We start from the raw sequence: 20,143 nt of genomic DNA, 5'->3' as shown, positions 1-20,143 counted from the left end.
TCTGTGTTTTTGTTGCAAGAATAAAGAATATATTTGTGAACCAGAACGGAAATAAGAATTTAATTTTTACATGCGAGAGATGTCTTATTGTAAGTGGATGTCAGACCAGCAACATCCGTATTTTACTTCTGCAACAGCTGACTTTTCCCTGTTGCCTCACTTCCATACACTTCTGCTTTCCTCAGACATCAACGCTGTGCTAATAAACCAACATTTATGCGTTTTCTCATGAGAACATTGAGTATCATCATCCAATTCGTGCTTCGACGGTTGAACTGACTCACAGAGCGCTTGTAAATCACGCAACCGTGATTAGGGCTAAAGCTGTAACTGTTGGAGTCACCGACACATTTCAAATAAGTGTAGTTTTATTGTCTACATTATGAAAACATGGGTTGACCCATCAAGAGAGAGAGTGAATAATAATGATGTCTTATGACATTTAAAAGCAGTGGCTGTTGCAGTATTCAAGATGTTGGCAGTGATTAGCAGTACCAACCACCCCCCTCCATCTGAAACCTCATCCTGGACAGGTGGTGTGACCTCTCCTTCAGCTGAAGACATTCCGTGCAGGGTTGCTGGGTTTGGATTACTCTTCCTCAGACACATGAGGCCCGTCTGGCCCTCGGCGGGTGTCTGTGATCATAGAGATGTACTGCGGGCCTATGCAGGACATTGTCCTTCGCATGCCCTTCACAGATGTATGCGACCTACATGCAATACGACTGCATGCCAAGTTGCTCCATCACCCTTCATGATTCATTGAGTGTGATACAGATGCAACACTGCTTTATAGACATAACAGCCACATTATCGCTAGCCAAATGGCTAGACTTTTTGCAGTTGTTAGATTTCATATGGGCATGTCGGTCAAATTACACATCACATATGGAAGGTTAATCCAACGCATGCAGACTCGATTCCTGTGAGTCTGAACCTTCACTGACCTCCCGGTTGAGCGTTGTTTACGGGCTCCTGCTCCATTACGGGGTCACAAACCGGCAGCCCTGCATTTCAGTTGGCAGCCACCCTGCTGTAATTGTTTTCGAGCTGTGTTGCTTCACAAACAAACATATGGGAGCACTGAAGTGTTGTGCAGGACACCCACACTGTATTACACACACTCGGTGCCTCTCCGCACACTGCGGTTTGTGAAATTGCCCTCACAGTTATCACCACAGAAGTCAGAGTACCATGTTCCCCTTTTATTTCACTCGCAATTTCTCACGCTACGTGCATTTGTGTGCGCTTTATTTGACGGCCAAATATTTTATAAGTCGTCATTTGTTTTATAAGTTCAACAAAGGAAAAATCGAAATCATTTTCCGTAGCTGGTTTCGTAGATTTGTTTTCGAGCGTGCTACTGTGTTTATATTTATTTATTTATTGTGTGTTTATAAAATGCAGCGTCAGGTTAAAGATAGCTTTTCTGGTTTTGCACAAAAGAACACATCAAATTAGAGATGCATCGATAAATTTCACCGCCAATACTGATAGCCGATAATTCAGTGTTGGTATCTGCCAATGCCAAGTCTGAAGATTAATATTTCTTTCTGAATGTTATTAATTCATATAATGACTATTAATATTGAACATCAGACCGGTTATGTTTCTTAACATTTATTGTATTTTCCTGTCCTCATTCGATTGACAGGAAATATCGGCCCTGATCATCGGCTGTTTTTAAACTTTTGGATATTAGTGTGAATGTTGCTTTTATTGACTGATCCTGATTATTGGCCGTTGTCCCGGTGCATCTCTACATAATATGTTAAAGGAATAGTTCACCCAAAAATCCTAATTTTACACTTAAATAAGGTCTGATTTTGATGTGTTGGACATCATCATATTTAAATCTAACACGTTTATGTAATTGTTTTGGTTTCAGTATTGCAAAAAATAATAATTTAGTTTTTAATTGAATTAATGTAACTAGTTAATGTATTAACTTCATTAAAATTGTCCATTTTATCATTTTTGTATTTATTAAATGGAAAATCTTTTGTGATGGATTTGTGATTTTTGCAGAGTCAGCATGTTATGTCCCATATATAAAAGATAACATGACAGTAGTTTAATGTACAGTATATGAATCATCCTATACGTCATGTACTGTAAATTGAGCTGATTTTATAAAATATTTAGTTGATATTTCTAGTGAGAGTTGTGGTGTCATGTGTGTACCGACCATGGTCCTGTGGTTGTGTTTGCCTTCCAGAGAAAGGCTTGGTTTGTTTTCTCTTTAATACTCATGACGTACTACAGCAATGAATCTGTTAAAGATGCACAGTTTGCTTGTTGCATTTTTTTTCTCTTGTCTTTGGATGTTTAAACCAGCCCTCTCATACAGGGTTTATTTAGTATCTCACAAAGCATCACATTCAGAGCTGACAGCTCATAACACACACACACAGAGTGCATGTTGGGTAACATCCTTTTCAGTCTGTGTGTGTACTGTGTCAGTGCTGACGTAGCACTTTGATCTACAGGATATTTGGAGTGAAAGATGACTTTAGTTAAAGATGATGGACATGCAGAACTCGGCAGAAAAACCAATCCTGTTGAAATGAGTTATTGCAGACGTTATAGAACCGAGGACTTCGTGAAGGACCTTGTCGGGACAGATGTGATTTTTCAAGCTAGATTTCAGATGACTGAACACCTCAGGGAGCGTCTTTATATACCGCTGCTATATTTAGCAGATCACAGTAACTAGGTTTAAGAGTGAAGTTCAATGAACAAGGAAGTCCTTGATAAAATGGTCATTTTGCTAATAACTCAAATAAAATGTACACAGTAATGAAGTCTGTGAGGTAATTGTGCAATAGCAACAAACCAATAAATCTAAAATGTGCAGCATTACCGTAAGATCAGAGTGATGGAATTGCTTACTAACCTTTCCTTTATGAAATGATGTCCAGTGTTTTAACTGACCAAGTAGTCCTCACACACCTGGCACCTTTCCCATGATGCAATGCAGGAATACCAAGAAGCTATAATGATGTGTAAACTACTGTTTATATAAAGCAAACTGGAATTACCCCAGAAAATCATCGGAAACTTCTCCACCTAGAAGACTAGTCTCGCTTTAAAAACCGGTTTTAGCTTTGCAGCTCAAATATCAAACGTTTCTTTCCTGAAAAGCGCACGCTTCACGTTTCCTCTTCCGGACGATGCGATCACCCCACAGACTATCACATGCCTGAGATGTCATGGGTCATGCTTCCATTGCTTTTAACACAGAATATTCATTTAACCTTCGTTTCCAAAGTCTTTCTAAGGTTGTGCAACTTTTGTTCGTTATTGCCCAACTGATGGAAAAAATGAGTCAGTAATGCTGTGTTCACACTAAACGCAAACAATCGCGTTCCACAAAAGTTCGTTATTTTCACGCGAGCGATCTACTCAAATGTATCACGCGGCGGGGAGTGTTGAATTTCTCGCTAGAGTTGAAATTTTTCAACTTGCGCATATGACGCGATTGACGTGCATTCTCGTCTTTGCATTGACTTTGTATGTAATTTACTCGAGTAAATCGCTTAATTCGCATTTGGTGTGAACTAGGCATGGGCCAGTATGCCTAGTGTGAACAAAGCATAATGTCTAATCCGCCTAACATATGCAATGAAGTTGGTTCTGTGAGATGTAAATGAGAAGTGTTAACTCCGAGAACGCTATTGACTTCTTTCTAAAGGCGAGAATAAAGGCCTTGGGGAGGCGGATCCATCTGCTGGTTTTGAGAAATCTCTGATTCTTAGTGTTCACTGGCCTTTCTCCTCAGAGAGACGCTGTCATTTGCACATAGCTGGTATGAACAGACGCAGGTGAAGAGGGCTCAGAATGATGGAGCGGTGATGAATTTTCCCGAATGCAATTAAGATTCCTAAAATAAATCTGAATGGGCTTCGCAAATCGGTCTCGTCACCATGTGGCACAACATAGGAGATGAGGCGCAACTGATACGCATTTTGCAAGTTTAAAGATGGCATAAAATCAAAATTGAAAAATCATATTTTTTGTTTAATATTGTTTTGTGACTCATCTGTGCACTTCATTCTTCAAAACCGTTAACCCCCTCACCCCTCAAAACGCCCTCTCTTCACTTTCGGTCACGTGGAATAGCGCAAGGACGGGGCCCCAACGACTGATTCAAATCTGCCTCCATTTTGTTTGCACCGCCCAACAATCCAATCAGTTCTCGATGGACAAAGTCCCGTCCTACATTTTTTTTCTCATTTCAGAAGCCGTTTCACTCGGGTATACGTCACAATACGAAAAATAACACAATCGCTTCTTCTGTTTCATGGTGACTTTAAGGAAATAGTTCACTGAAAATAACTTCAATATAATACTCAATATAAAATCAAATATGGCGGCGCACCAATAACATCAAATCTTTTTGGTGTTTGCAAAATGAAAAATTCTGTCTTGTGACTCGCTGTCATATTCGTCACAAGACAGAATTTTTCATTTTGGTCGAACTGTACCTTTAATACTGTGGTATTTATAAAGTACCACAAGGTACCCAGAAACATGATTTAATTTTTTCCCGGAAGTACATGTAGCTGTACAAGGTGTCTATGTTTTCCAACTGTACAGTGATTTCTCCTATCCCGGCTTAATATGAAAAGACTTTTAAGTCGTAAGTTAAACCCCCTAGAAAGTGTACACGCTGTGACTCTGTGGCGCTATGAAAACATTTCTGAGCATCCCAGCCGGCCAAACATAACATTAGCTCAACCAGTGAGGTGCGTTTCAACATCTTATTTCTCTAACCAATGAAACATCAAGCCATTTACATTTGTAATTCTGTTTGGTGAGGCTTTAGACGTGACACGCTGTAATGTTTGTTTCGATGTGGCTGAAGAGTGATATTTCCGGATCTCCACGGTTTCCACACCAGTCATGGAAATGTGTTTGCATCCTAAGAGGCGATATTGTTTCCCATCAGATGGAGCTGTCAACCTGAGATCTCTGGAGAAAGCGCTTTATCTCACCCACCCATATGCTATTTGTTGCCACCGTGTCGCCTCAAACAGGCCGGCTTTAGATTGAACCGGCTCCCGCTCCTCCTGCGCATTTCACCTCCGCGTCTCTCTCCACAGGCGCTCGGAGTGGAGCGCTGCCAGCGTCTAGTGTGTTTGTCTCCAAGCACTTATCCAAACGCCCATTAAAGAATGTCTGTTTATTCAGTTGTATACTTGTTTGCTGAGCAGTAAATAGAAGGACGGCTTGTGTTGTTGTCTAGTTGAAATCTCTCCACGTGTCTCTCTCTTATTCACAGGTTTTTGTTTTGCAGTTTGAGAGTGTTTTAATTGAAGGTTTTTATTATTTATCAGTTAAGCCGTAATGCACGGTACTGGAAAAGCAGTGAGACCCAATGCAACTATGTGATGAATTTCTGCATAGCTTAAAAATAGAGCTGTGCAAGAAACATCCTGGCGCACCGAAGTGCTCGGTTGATTGATCTGTCGACAAAATGCTCTCTGTGTTTGGTCTCACGCTGTTCACTTTTTTCCTGTCTCCCTTGTGGATTTTCGTCATACCGTTTGCTTTCGGCCGATAGCTGGTGTGGAAAATAGCGGTGGGCAGGAGCCTGCGTTCAATAAACCAAGCTGGGATGCAAGAGTCACACCCGCTCTCTTGAGACGTCTTGCGTCACTTTCTTCTGCGTCTGTGTGGCGTTCATTAGTCGTGCTGCCTGGGAAAAACTGAAGTAAAGCCGCTAACGGGCCGGCCCTTCTGTTCCAGAGTGACATCAGCGCTGGTGACCTCTGACCTCAAACGCTGACATGTTCTTTTTGTGTCTCGCTGTGGTCAAGCGTACAACAGATCCGTCAGCCGGAGCTGATTGATGAAGCTTAGTGAAGGTCTAAATGATCAATTAATAGACACGAAGGACTGTCGGCGGTGCGGCCTGTAATTGTTTCTGACAATTCCAGCGGTAGGTATGTGAGATGTGGTCATTCTCTAATGGGGTCTATTTTTACTTGTTTTAGGCTTAATGAAAGCAGATGTTTGTACGTTTAGGGCTGTTTTTTTTCTCAGATTGAATTATGAGTTTCCTGGAAACGGTGATATCCTTTTCCCCCACTGAGATTTGAACCTCTTCATGAGAGGTGTAGATTTCTGAAGCGCACACCGTCGTTGAACAACACTGTACACTAGTGTAATACTGCCCTCTATAGGCAACAGTCTGCAAAACACCCAACAGATACATTTGAGAAGGTCAAAAATATATCAAAAGGTACTTAAAGGGATTGTTCACCCAAAAATGGAAATTCTGTCATCATTTACTCACCCTCTTGTCATTCCAAACCTGTATGACTTTCTTTATTCCGCAGAACACAAAAGAAGATATTTTGAAGAATGATGTTAACTGGACCCCCATTCACTTGCATTGGTTTTGTGTCCATACAATAGAAGTGAATGGGTGCCGGCGCTCTTCGGTTACCAATTTTCTTCAAAATATCTTCTTTTGTGTTCTGCAGAAGAAAGTAAGTCATACAGGTTTGGAATGACAAGAGGAATGACAGAATTTTCATTTTTGGGTGAACTATACCTTTAATTCATGTTTATGGTCATATGGTTGCGTATGGTTTCAAAGGGAAAATGTTTCTCTTTAATGCTATTTTATAATAATAAAATCTCACAATGTTGTCGTTCATGTCGTGATGATGTTTGTACTCAGAATTGTCATATTTATAAGTATAACGATTTGTGATTTAACTCTTGTGAAGTGTTTGGGTCTGTGGGACCTCGGGCATTTATATTTATTCAAGATGAAGTTTTAATTTCACCCATATAGATTTTGAAATTTTATTATAAATGTATTTTATAAAGAAATGTCAGGTAAATAACAACTATTACATATACTATATATTTATATTAATATCTATATTGCTTGTAATTGGAATCAAGTAAGCGTCTCATTGTACATCGTTTTTTAAATATAAATATTCATAAGGGTTAAATTCAGTTTCCCCTCAGAAATTCCTGACAAATAGCAACGAGAATAGCAAAATACACTATGCATTAGACAACAAAAAAGATAATGGCCTTCTAGTCTACTAAAGGCATGAGTTTGATGCCTGTTTGGCCAAACAATGGTGGTCCGTTCTGCACTACTAGTGGTGCAGAAGACGCTCAACCTAACTTCACATGAGTTTGGTGTGACTCATTTTCTTATGAACAGTGTTTTTGTCTGGAATCTATTTCTGAAGCGAGCCGGTGATTAAATGGAGAAGAGAAGACAGTTTGTGCCTCTCTCAGGGCTCATATCTATTTTTGCAGGATGAGTGTTCGGTCACGTGTTTTCCCATCAGAACCTTTTGCGTCAACCTTGAAGTTTTCATTTAAAGAACATCATTGCTAAAATGAAGAGAGTGTGCTTCTCCCATGGTGACTTATAATGTGTCTTCTGAGGTGTCTCTTCTGTCCTCTGTGTGCAGATGTGAAGGGGCCGGCCAGCCACCACTTCTCCTGCGGCCAGTCGCCGTTCACGGAGCCCTGCGTTTGGGAGAGGAAGTACTGCATCCTGACCGATAGCCAGCTCATTCTGCTCAACAAGGAGGAAGAGGTGACGGCGTGTCTTTCCTATGCATTATCCCCTCATTCTTCTCCTTTCCTTTACCTCATAGAGAAGAGCGGGACGGTTAAAGGGATGTTTGTCCTTTGTTATGCGGTTCCTCTTTTAAAGGCCTAAATGCATTGGAACTGCAAGTTAGAGAGTCTCTTAGAGTCGCTCAGTTTAACCATTTATCTCCCTGTATTGAGTTCAAGCGCATTAATCTGACAGAAGTAGGGCAACCGATTTCACCTTTAGGTTATGAAAGAGAACAATCAATTCACTTGTTTGTGATTGACACATTGCTTTCAGATTCATTTATACGCTCACTTAATTAGTAGCCACGATGGGAAAGGGACTTTCTTACCCGCAGTTGGAATGTGACCTCCAACCATTGACCCTTGACCTCTGTCTTGTTCCCAGATGCCATCTGAGGTCCACGAAAGCCCCACAGCGTCCTCATCAACGAGCCGCAGTTTGAGACGGACGGTCAGCGTGCCCTCTGAAGGACAGTTCCCTGAATATCCAGCAGAGGGAACTTCAATGTTAGGTAAGATTCATAAGTGCTTCTCTGTTGTGATATCAGTGCTGCATAATCCACTCTTTCTTGAGTGGGACAGTATGTGATTATTCAGAATTATCTCGAAATAACTCGCATTACAGAGGATTATTACAGGGAAGGTTTCCCACGGTTTTGAAAAATGAATATGCCTACACTACCGGTCAAAGGTTTTTGGACGCTTGAGTGAAATGTTTCTCGTTATTTCAAAACGCTTTCGATCTGAGAGTGTTTGCTTAAATGTCTGAAATTAGCTTAGTAGACAAAAATATAATTTTGCAAACAAACATGTTTTTTTCATGACAAAACTAACATTTTATTTAATACAAATGGTTTTGAAATGGATGACTTTGACTGAATAACGAAGAGAGAGCAGCCAATAAGAGCTCAGAATAGATGGGAACTCCGTTAATATTGTTTAAAAAGCATCTCAGGGTGAGACCTCAAGAAGCTGCTGGATAAAATGACAAGAAAACATTTCTGCAAATTCTAGTCAAAAGGTGACTACACTGAAGATGATGAAATATAACAGGTTTTTATTTATTTATTTCGTTGCAACATAATTCCCATAGTTCCATTTGTTTTATTTAAATTTTGATGAGTTTATTATTATTATTCTAAAATATGGGGAAAATATTAACGTGTAAGTGTGTGTCCAAAAACATTTGACCGGTAGTTTACATCAGATAGTCTACATCAGAGAATTTTATATGAATGCCTAAAAATACATTGAAATGACCTAGACCTAGATGTTTTTAGAGTGAATCATTTTTCTAGTTATACTTGAAGTAAAATAGTTCCCCGGCTCGAAATTGTTGTTTGTGAACGTCAGCTTTATCTGTTTTTTTTTTTTATTCAAGTTTGGGCTGCTCGATTATGACAAAAATCATAATAACGTTTATTTTGGCCAATATTAAGATCACTATTTATTATTTAACTTCATTACATGATGACTTATGAAACAACATATTAAAAAGGCATGTTATTTATGTAAATTTATAAATAAAAATAAATGTCATAGTTGAAAGTCAAAATTGACAATAACTATCAATTGAATTTGAAGTCCCGGTGAACCGGAAGTTGTGATCGTTTTTACTTCTGTATTCTGATGCATATCCGAGTGAAACAGAATTTCAAATGAGAAAATAGTGGGCGTGGCTTGCGTTTTTCACTGCGAATTGATTGGATCTATAAAACCATGCTGCAATATTTCATGAAAAAATTTATTTTTTTCACTGGGACTTTAATGGCACAGCTCTAGTTCAAGTGATGCTTCTGTAGCATTTACTGTAGCTTTAAGACATTGTTAAAACTGCACCCTCACTTAATAGCATAGGGATCATGAGGTGAATCCTGAACAAAATCGCATCATTTGGTACATTCGTAGCACAAGAGCCATTTCTCTCAATCCAGTGCCACGGGCGCTGAGGATCAGGATAACAAAGCAGAGGATTTAAAGAGCGACGCCACAGGCTAAGCTTAAAGAGACAACAGATTGTGGGCGAAATATATTAGTTGTGCATGCATTTGAAGATTGCAGAATTTGTCAGAAAACAAAAGCCTGTTGTATGAGCCTCTTAAATGCATTCATTCTTTGCATATAAGTGCCGTCCCGTTGTTTTTTGGAGTCGATTGTTTTGTTTTGCTGGCACACTGCAAACTCGGACGGACCCTCACTGTTCTTCAAATTTTCCTCAGCCGTTCGCACCTTTTTCTTAGCGCTTTGTCAGGTTTGACCAACTTGTTTGAGTAAACATTACGTTGGGGTATGTTTGAACCCGTGCCCTCTGTGGGCCGGGCGTGCTTGCGCGAGGAGGAGGATCTAGGAATGCAATTCTGAGGAACAAAACCCAAGAGTGTTAGTTTTGTCTCTCCGGACAGTGTTGCATTCCCTCCAAGGCCCAGGGGGGTTATAAATGAAGCTGCCCTCTGACTGGTCTCGCATTCAGTGCCAGTATGCGCGGGGGTGCGGACGCTGACCCAGTGGGAGCAGTTCAGGGCTGGTTGCTAAAGGCAGCGGTCGGAGAAATGCACAAATCTCTGTGACTAAGAGAGGCATTCATTCTTCAGCCCGTCGGATTCAGAGAGCAAGAGAAGAGGGTTATTTATATGTTAATGTTCAGTCTGTTTGATAGTGTGACGCTCCACTGCTAGTGTGTTGAAGGAAGAGTCATGGATTTCTAGAATAGGCATTATATAGTGTGTTTAGTTAAGATTCATACCAAAAAAATCTGGTTGTGGGTCAATCTGTGAATTATACAGATCTTATGGTGCCATGAGGAGAGCTGTTATTGTGTTAGTCATTTCTTCATCATCCTCAGCTTTCTCACGGCTGTCAAGACAATTCTTGACTCTCTTATACCAATAAAAGGTATTGGTGGATTAGTAATTATGTTTAGACTGTTACAATAGACTGGAAACACAAAGGAAAATTCTGACTTAAAGTGCAAATATGTGAAAAACAGGAAATAATTTGTTTGTTTTTTATCTCTATTTATAGTAGAAAGGGAACATAATGGGGAATAACTGTGAATAATGGAGATCTTTTGAGAGGATGAAACACATCTCGTTCTATTATTGCTCTATACAATATGTCCAATTGATTTTGCTATTTATATCAGAGCAAGAAAGATGATTCAGCTTTGCGGTATCTGTCTACTAATGTTGTTCCCCATTGTTGGTCTCTGTGCAATAGTTTTGATGTGTTTTATTGTATATATACAATATAACAGGAGGAAAATTTTCAATGGGCAGTGTCATGGGGCAAGTTGTCCTCGGGTTTACGGAGTGAGAGAGGAAGATCAAAAACTTTCTGGCGTATTCAGGGCAAGGAAACACTTCTGAACACTAGTTTGTTGATATGTGAAGATCCTGTTTTGGTCTTTTAAGGAAGAAATACTGTTTTTCTAGACCAGGGCTAGTCGACTGGAGGCCCGCGGGCCAAATGCGGCCCGTCAATCATCTTTACCTGGCTCGCCTTAACATTTCAAATAAGTGCTTTAAAAAAATGCACGTCCTCCTGAGACGCCACATCTTTAAAAGTGCAAAACGCTGCTACATTCAATACGAAAGTAATTCCCGCGGCTCATAATGATTTACGTCTTATAAAGCGATTTGATCGGTCAGTCCATGAAACTTTGTTATTTACAACGTTATAATCTGCAATGCATTGCACAGCCACAGGCAATCAGTTTGCGCACGCGACGTTTTGTGCCCTTGAAAGTAGGCTAACTGTAGGAAGGGTACACCACGTGAACTTATTACTGCATTCATTATGTATAACAGCTATATTTACGAAAAACAGATGTTGATCTCCCCCCAGAACTCGCACTACAAAGGATCTGCCCTATAAGTGCGTGGGGCACATGAATGCGATCGGAATTCACCCGAAGATGTGATAATAGCGTTCAGTTTCTTGCACAGATCAATTGACTCGCTTTATAAGACGCTAATTTAACGTCACAAGGGGCAGGGATTACTTTTGTGTTGAATGTATTTGCGTTTTTTACTTTTATTGATTTAACTTTAATTCAACCAAATATCTTCAAAAATATCTTCTTGAAAAAACAATGCCACCCACATATGATGTACTGGAGGACTGTGGGTGAGTAAATTAGTAGCAATTTTTGGGTAAAGCAACACATTAAGGAATATAAAATGCAGTTAAAAAGACAATATCCCTTTTAATTTAATATCATGAAAAGGCACAAATACTGGATGCAATATTTGTGTGCATGTTTTAATCATGGCCTATAAGTAACAGCAACAAAACAGTATAAAAGGAACAAAACGCAATAAATAACAGAAATACAAATTAACAGAAGAAATGAGGATATGGTAAAAAACTGGCCCGCATCCTTATTTATACTTTTGGAATCTGGCCCTCAAAGAAAAGTAGTTGAAGACCCCTGTTCTAGACCGTATGTATCAGAACTAACTGAGTGCCATGGAATAAAAATGAAGAGGATCTTTGTTGTGTATAGATTGGAGTAAAAAAAAACAAAATTGGTTGGTATATGCTCTTAAAAAAAAAAACCAGAGAATTTATTGTGAGGTAATGTATTTTCTTATTGAATCAATGTTTGGGTGGGGCATGTCAATGGGCTTGGCATCTCATTGGATTAAAGGATTTGATTGTGCTAAACTGCACAATTTGTATCCAACGTCCAAAGCAAATAATAAACAGGCAGCTAAAAGCATGCACACCCAAACTTTCTCACTTCTCCATTCATTCCACTATTGTCTTTCACAGCCGACGGTTTCCTCTCTCTTTCTCTCTCTCTCACCCTCCCTCCCTTTCTCTCGCATGCGTGTAACAGGTGAAACTTCTTTCGCGAATGTTACGCAATATATGAAACATTGTAGTTTTATTCTGCTTGTGATTAGGTCAATTATAATGGTCAGCGCGTTAACATTTCCTTTGCAACTTTGTATAAACCAACGCATTTCAAGGTAACACTGTACAATAAGGTGCTATTTGTTGACAAATAGTTCATGCATTAGCTAACATGAACTAACAATAAACAATACTTTTACAGCATTTATTAATATGAATTCATGTTCATTTCAACATTTACTAATACATTATTAAAATCAAACGTTGTCATTGTTAACATTAGTTATTACACGGCTCATTGGAATGCTTGATTCTGATTGGCCAGTCGCGACATTTGCAGGTTCGTTATTACCAGATAACAACCTCTCAAAACTAATAAGACACAGTAACCTGGATGCAGCTAATCATTTTGACAGGTTTTTAAAATATATATATATATAAATATGTTTTTAATAACATAAATGACATTATATTTACAGTACACATGATTAAACCAAATTGCCTGTTTGTGACATTTGAACGTCGTTTCTTACCTTATAACCCAAAGTAAACGGCTTTTCCTCTCGGAAGGTCTGCATTCGGTAAAAATGAGCTAATAAATAATTTCACATTCACATTTCATGTTTATTTTTTTCTCATGTGGCAAGTAGCCCTGTAATAAGTGGGATAATGAAGCAACTGGTTGTTATTGCAAAATAAGCCCCTTCAATGTGATACAAGACCCTCTGCTTCGCGTCGGGTCCTGGGTAGGGTTGCAACAGCCATTCGTAAGTTCTTTCTTAAATGTGAATGTAAAGTCCACACTAGAGGCTTAGTAACTACTAGCTAGTTTGTAACTAAATCGATATGTTATTTGGTTGCACCATTTGGTCTTAAAGGGGTGATATGGCGTGAATATGTGTTTTTCTGTGTCTTTGGTGTGTTATAAGTTGCCCATGCATGTATTAGACACGTAAAATTGCAAAAATTAAAGTGTCGGAACAAAAGATGCATTCGATCTAAAAGTGAATGCTCACCCAGACCTGCCTGAAACGCCTCGTGTAACCACACCCCCACAAATCTACATCATTTCGTGGTATGATTTGACTAAGACTGCCCAAATCTATATGCAAGTAAGGTGGGCGTACCTGTAAATCTCATTGTATCGTCGGTGCCGCAGCCATGTCGTGGAGATGCTGTGTGTTTCGTTGCGAAAAGAAATCCACTTTCTTTGCCCTTCCAAAAGATGAGACAACTAAAAACGAATGGTTACATTTTATTTACAATACTGTTCCAGAACAGCACAATCTGAATATTCAAGTGTGTGCAGCGCATTTCACAGATGATTGCTTCATGAACCTGGGAGAGATCAAGGCCGGCTGTGCACGAAAGCTTTTGTTAAAAAGTGGGACAATTCCAACTAGAGGCAACAATTGTCATGTTTATAATGGGGTTTATTGTCTTTGTTGAGTCGCGACGAGATATGGCGTAACACTGGTTGATCACTAACGGCAAATCTTTATAATGTCGTATATTAAAGGTAAAACAGTTAGCTATAGTTTTTAACTATTTAACATAATATTTTTTTCAAAAACCTTAACAATCCTTTATATCCTGCTCAAGTCGCGCTGGCAAAGTTGAGGTATCTGCTTCATCATCATTTTCCGGATCAGATTCGGGTTCGAATTGATAAGGAAAGTACCGATGACATTTTATCACCTGTCAGTACAATTTCTTGGGAACATGATGTTCCGAATATGGTAAGAGGCGTTACATTTCCGTCACATGCTTGCAGTATTTGACCAATCACTACGCACTGGTTAACTGGCCAATCATAGCACACCTCGCTTTTCAGAGCGATGAGCTTTGAAAAAAATCTGCGTGTTTCAGAGAGGCGGGGCAAAGAGGAGATACAAACATGCTCTGTATGTGGAAAATACAGCGTTTTTGAACCTTAAATCATGTATACACATTGCATTACATCTAAAACAAACGATAATATTCGTTTTAGCCATGTCATTTGAACCCTTTAAGGCAGAACGTAGCTAGTAGTTCGTAATCTCTCCGTAAAGTAATGCGTAGTCGCATAATATGACGTTTACCTTTAATAGTCCAATAGCAGCCTTTAAATTCGTGAGGAAAAAGTTGTTGAAATGTTGTGACTTTCAAAACATTCTTGATTTAAACTTATTTTACCTCACATAATAACGGTAAAAAAAATGATTCAATAGAATACTACCTATCGTGAATAACATATTTCAAATGAATAACATATTTCAAATTAGATTAATAAACAAATACTGAGTAAAACAATACAGCCTTATTGAAGAATGTCGAGTGAAGCAAGAGCTTACTCAGTTAGTTCAGGTAGTCTGCTATTTTACTCCTGACGGGAGGCTTCCATAGATATTTAGTTTATACGTAACATTACGCTTCAACTAAATTGAATGTGTAACTTACTCACAGCTGGTGCAACCGGCCCTTGATCTCACTGTCGGGGCTTATTTCTGCCATAACAACATTAACAAGGATTAATAAATGCTGAAAACTAAATTGTTCATTGTTAGGTAATGCATTTACTAATGTTAACTAATAGCACCTTATTGTAAAGTGTTACCTATTTGGAAAATAAAATGTATCGTTTTGCGCGAAAATAACTTTTCACCTCCCTTTATAAGCTTAACAAACTCTTTATGTATTATTTCACACTTCGAGTGTAATATACAAACTCCGTGTTTACGAGTCCCTTGATGAAGGGGTCCTCGCGCAGGACAGCCATTGTTGTTGCTCTTTATTCAAAAGGCAGGGAGAGAGAGCGCGCGCTTGTGTGACTGTGACTGGATGGGACTCTGGCTTTACTGCATTCCTCACAGTATGGAGTGAGTGAAGGGGGTGTGAGAGAAAGGCTTCACTCACAAAACACCGGCTCTTCTCATCTGCTCTCTGGAACAGTGTCGTTTTAGTGATATGTGACTATAAAGTGATCGCGGAGTCGATATGGAGTTTCTAGGTACGTTTATAACATTTTATTCCGCGCTAGTCGAGTCACGCGGCTGTAAGTTGTACGTTAAATTGTGTATATTTCGTCGCCGACGTATATTTGCGCCTTGGTCGACAATTCTGATTTTGTATTATTTGTATCAATCTATTTAAGAAGCACGTTGTTTTGTTTCTACTTGTTTTGTGAATTAAGTGTTCTGTGATAATAAGAGAGTGACAAAGCAACAGTTGTGTGAAGTAGAAACTGCGTGGCACTTTCACCGTCTTTAAGACATTTCGCAATGTTTTCAGACCTCTGTTTTCAAAAGCACCGAGGGGGATTTTTCCTTGTCCTATTAAATTAAAGTCTAATTTGACTTAACAATGCTTCGCTGTCGTCATGCCTTTAGCGTTTTGTAGAAGAAAGCATCATTTGTTTGACTTGCCTGCGTTAACCCGTCGCGCGTCCATTGCTGCCGTTTATGTACCTGCTCGATCTGTGTTATAAATCACAGTAGCATTGTGTACAGTGTAGCCTTAGACCATTTAAAATGACTATGCATATTCATATAGGGTTGTGTTTGGCAGTAGGATTGGTTTATTGATTTCGCATGTAAGCGAGCCACATCTATAGATCTTGAATAACATAAGTCGTGGTCATGCAGATTGCTTTGCTTTCTGAGAAATGCCACTCATTTTAATTTCACAATAGCTGCCTGAGACCTCCCAATAGCTTCTGCCAGCAGGACGAATGTATTCCATGAGTTTTCGATTAGTATCATTCGCACTCCCGTTGGACATGGTGAGACATATTTAAAGGATGTTGAAGTGGGTTGATCTGTCATGGGAAAGATTATTATTTGGATGTGAACTGCTTATAGTCATTCAGTCTTTTAGTTAGTTGTTGCCCTGCCCGCATATGATAACATCTTAATGCAGACATTCGCGGCTAGAAACTTGCCTTGTGATTCTGAATGCTTCAAATAATTTGTCTAAACATGACAGTGATCACATACCTCACCGCCACACACGTGGAAAAGACGTGTGCGAACACACGGTGAGACCCCTGTTTTGTTTAATTTCTGACATTTAACCTGACATACCTGCCTGCAGGTTTCCATGTGTTTTTGGCCAAACCTGTTCGACCTTTAGATCCGCCTGTGTCGTAAAGTAAAACAAAAGGAGCTCTGTGACTTGCAAGGATCTTAACATAGTGTACCACACCTGTCTTCTGAGTTTAAGAATGGTAAAGATGTCCTGAGAGTCTCGCGTTTCACAGCTCGGGTGATGTGACATCACTACATTCCTGAGATTCGGAATCACGCAGATCATGTGGAAAGGTAAACAGTGTCTTGTCTTTAAAGCGGAGCTATCATGCTATGTCATGCATTCTGACTTCTTTACACTGTTGTTAAACGTGCTGGCTTCTCATGCTTAACATGGTCAACTTGTTAAAAACGAGTTGGACGTATGACGTAGTATTTCTGTATTTGATGCACTCCAACTTGTTTCGGAAAGTTTTTTTCTAATTCTGGATCCCTGTGTCGTCACAGGGATCCTATTCCTTTTATTAGCCAAAAGCAAGGTGAAGGAAAGAGCCCGCCCACGAGCCAATCGACGAGCGAGACCCACTTACCATCAAGGTTATCTGCGCTGCGTCAAGATGGGCTGCGCTGCGCTGCAGCTCGTTACTCTTGCGATAGTGAAGTTTGGGTGTGTCTGTTTGTTCACGGCATTTCAGTGATGGTTGTTATATAAACGGTGCATATAACGCTGGATTTGGAGATCCTTTGAAACTGATAGATGGCGCGGTCACAAAATGCCGGACATGAACTGCATGCAGTAAGTCAAACTAAGTCATACGTCTGTGTTTTGTTGGCAATTGGCGTGTATGTGCATAATGTACAAAACACGAAGAGATTAATGTGATGCTTGCTCGTGCTGTAGTTCCATCCCACACTCCCCACTAGTCCCACCTCTAGCAGTTTGTGTTGTTCCGGAAATAATCGTACAGCTGTATCTCTCTTTTATAAATGTGATCACTCTTCCAAGATACGACGTATGCAATACTATTGTATAGGCACTCAAGATTAATATGATGCTGTTTCATTAGGCTAATAATGGGGGTTAAGGTGTACCAACTTCATGGTTGTGGTTACTGGCAAGGCAAAGTGAGAGGAAAACTGCCCCCTTAGTCAGCAAACTCTCCTGGAGTCCTGCAGCGCGCCATAGCACCATCAATCTGTTTGTGTGGTTTAGTGCCACAAGAATAGAACTTTGAAGTATCGTAAACCCAGCAATAAAATGAAATATACCCCCTACAAAAGGCTCTGGATATCGGAGGTAAAAGACAAAAACACTAAGAAGTATTTCAAAGTAAATCCGACTCGTCGCAGTGTCCATTTCCACTTGCTGACTAAACCCTCACTGAGTTTAGCAGAGGCTTTAGTATAGAGGATTTTCCTGCCGCTCACCCTCTCTAAGCATTATGATTCAGAAAAATGCTGCAGCTGCATGTGGCAAAGATGTGAAGCTTTGCTCAGCTTCACTGTTGCTCCGCTGTTCCATTAAACATGAATTTTTAATGTACATTTCATATCAGGTATCATTAGCATCGTTACTGTGATGGCATGGAGAACATTATGGAAGCATTTTTTTGCCTTTTTATGATTTATATACAGTTTAGGCATGTTGTATTGATGAAGTGTTTTGATGAGGATTTCTGTGAGGTCTTGTCATGTTATCTATGTTAATCTATGTTAATATTAATTTATTGTAGCGAGGAAGGCGGGGCGAGAGCCGTGGGACGAGTAAGGTGGGGCCGGCGGCGTAAGTGGCACCAATGTAACACTGTTCAATAGAAGGGAAGGAAGGAGGCGGGAACCGGCGAACATTTAACAAACTTTAATGAAAAATAAACAAACAATTATCCAAGAATAAAAGACCGGCAGCCACCTCACGGTCGACTGCCGGCCACACAAACATAAACAAACTTTACAGTTTCCGGGCCCGGGTCCTCTCTCTCGATGGTCCGGTCGCTCGTCCTCTTATGCTCCCGAGCTCCCCCGTGAGGCATGCGGGGACCGGCGGTCGCACAGCTGACACTCGTTGCCACTTACGCCGCCGGCCCCGCCTTACTCGCCCCACGGCTCTCGCCCCGCCTTCCTCGCTACATTTATATTAGTATTTTATTGTAAAATAATTGTATTAAATAAACAATTTGTTGAATTTTGTTGTATGTTAATCAGGGATGCATGATAAATTATCGGCCTTTAATGGTATCGGCCGATAAATGGTCATTTTTAATGTTATTGGTATCGGCCGATAATAAAATTTAGGCCAATATGTTATAGCCGATAAATCTTAAATTATTTCCTCTGGTTAAACTACTTCAGCTGCACGCTGCTCACAGTTAAAAAAGCAGTACAGTACTGTCTTTCTGTCGTGATCATTCATTTACTGATATTAGCAAAACATTGTTGATGTAGGTACAGTATGTAGATACAGTATTTATGAATGTGTAAATTATAGGAACAAAAGCATATTGTTTGAATCAGACTGCCGTCTGAATGCTGTCTGTCTTGAGACCTGTTTGACTTGTGGCTATTAAGAACATTTTTCCGGGTTGCTTTGGAAGAACATCTATTATTTGTTTATTAAATACAAAACATACCAGAAAAGTTTGAAGGTTAAAGAATCGTTAACTAGTGTAAAGTAGGCTTGGTACATGATTTTCAGGGAATAAAGCGAACTAATGGTTACCTTGTTTTCTGCAGTCAATGTTTTCAAATAAAAGCAGTTGTCCACTTTTTGCCTTTTATTTCAGTCTTAGGGAATTTTATATTAATATTTAGATACTGTATATCGACCAATATATCGGTTATCGGCTTCCAATGTTAAAGAATTATCGGTTATCGTTATCGTCCAAAATTTACATATTGGTGCATCCCTAATGTTAATCTTATTAAGTAAACAATTTGTTGAATGCGTGGTGCATCTTTGTCTTATTTAAAGAAACCGTATGGGACACATTGACATCCAGTGGTTGAGCTTGGTATCACAGTCTAAATTCAAAATGTTGGAGAGGCAAGTTTAGCCAAGAAACGGTTCTTCTCGGTTTCTTTTGCTTGTTATCAGAAATAATCTACAGGCACTCTATTATTTGTGAATATGTAGCGTAAGTTAAAGTCAGTCCACAAATGCGCGCATGCGCAGTAATGTTTGTTTATGTTGTTGCTTTGAAACTGTCTATAACTAAAGGTGCAATCTGTAACTTTTGCCTCTCTATCGCCACCTCTGTTTGAAAGATGAAATTGCAGTTTATTTACATACTCAATCTTACATTGGTTGAAGTTGAATGACATCAAACTGACATTTTCAGCGAAATCGTATCCGACAACTCAACTTTAACTTTATTTTAAGGTGTCCTTGTTACAGTTTAATAATATATTTAAGTACTGAACTGAATAGAATTTCGTTTAGGGTCCTTTGCTGTTTTATGCACCACAGCAAAAACTAAATTGTGTTATAGAGTTAACTATAGAGTTAGAATTAGGGGTTGGCTTTGGGTTAGTTGTATGTAATTATGTATAATTTACTGTTATTACTATGGTAAATAACGTTTGGTAATGTATAGCATTGGACAGTATAAAATAAAGTGTTAGCAAATCTTTATTACGTTTACCGTTGCAAATTGGGTAATAGAAGAGTGTTTTGAGCACTA

The 20,143-nt window shown here is 39.4% G+C and overlaps 1 protein-coding gene across 8 annotated transcripts in view; it reads left to right on the top strand.

Moving 5' to 3' along the window:
- The window catches only part of rasal2 (RAS protein activator like 2), an 82,087-nt gene that overhangs the window by 37,574 nt on the left and 24,370 nt on the right, over positions 1-20,143 (top strand). For 6 of the 8 annotated variants that reach the window (XM_057334942.1, XM_057334940.1, XM_057334941.1 and 3 more), the window contains exons 2-3: positions 7,452-7,579; positions 7,991-8,117. In XM_057334942.1, coding sequence (XP_057190925.1) covers positions 7,452-7,579; positions 7,991-8,117 — 255 coding nt within the window. Of the gene's footprint in view, positions 1-7,451; positions 7,580-7,990; positions 8,118-15,319; positions 15,452-20,143 lie in introns of those variants that run through there. The other 2 variants (XM_057334946.1, XM_057334947.1) reach the window with 2 other exon arrangements.

This window comes from Triplophysa rosa, linkage group LG5 (assembly GCF_024868665.1).
Source record: "Triplophysa rosa linkage group LG5, Trosa_1v2, whole genome shotgun sequence".
Taxonomy (NCBI): Eukaryota; Metazoa; Chordata; class Actinopteri; order Cypriniformes; family Nemacheilidae; genus Triplophysa; species Triplophysa rosa.
This window is presented reverse-complemented; position numbering and strand designations above follow the sequence as displayed.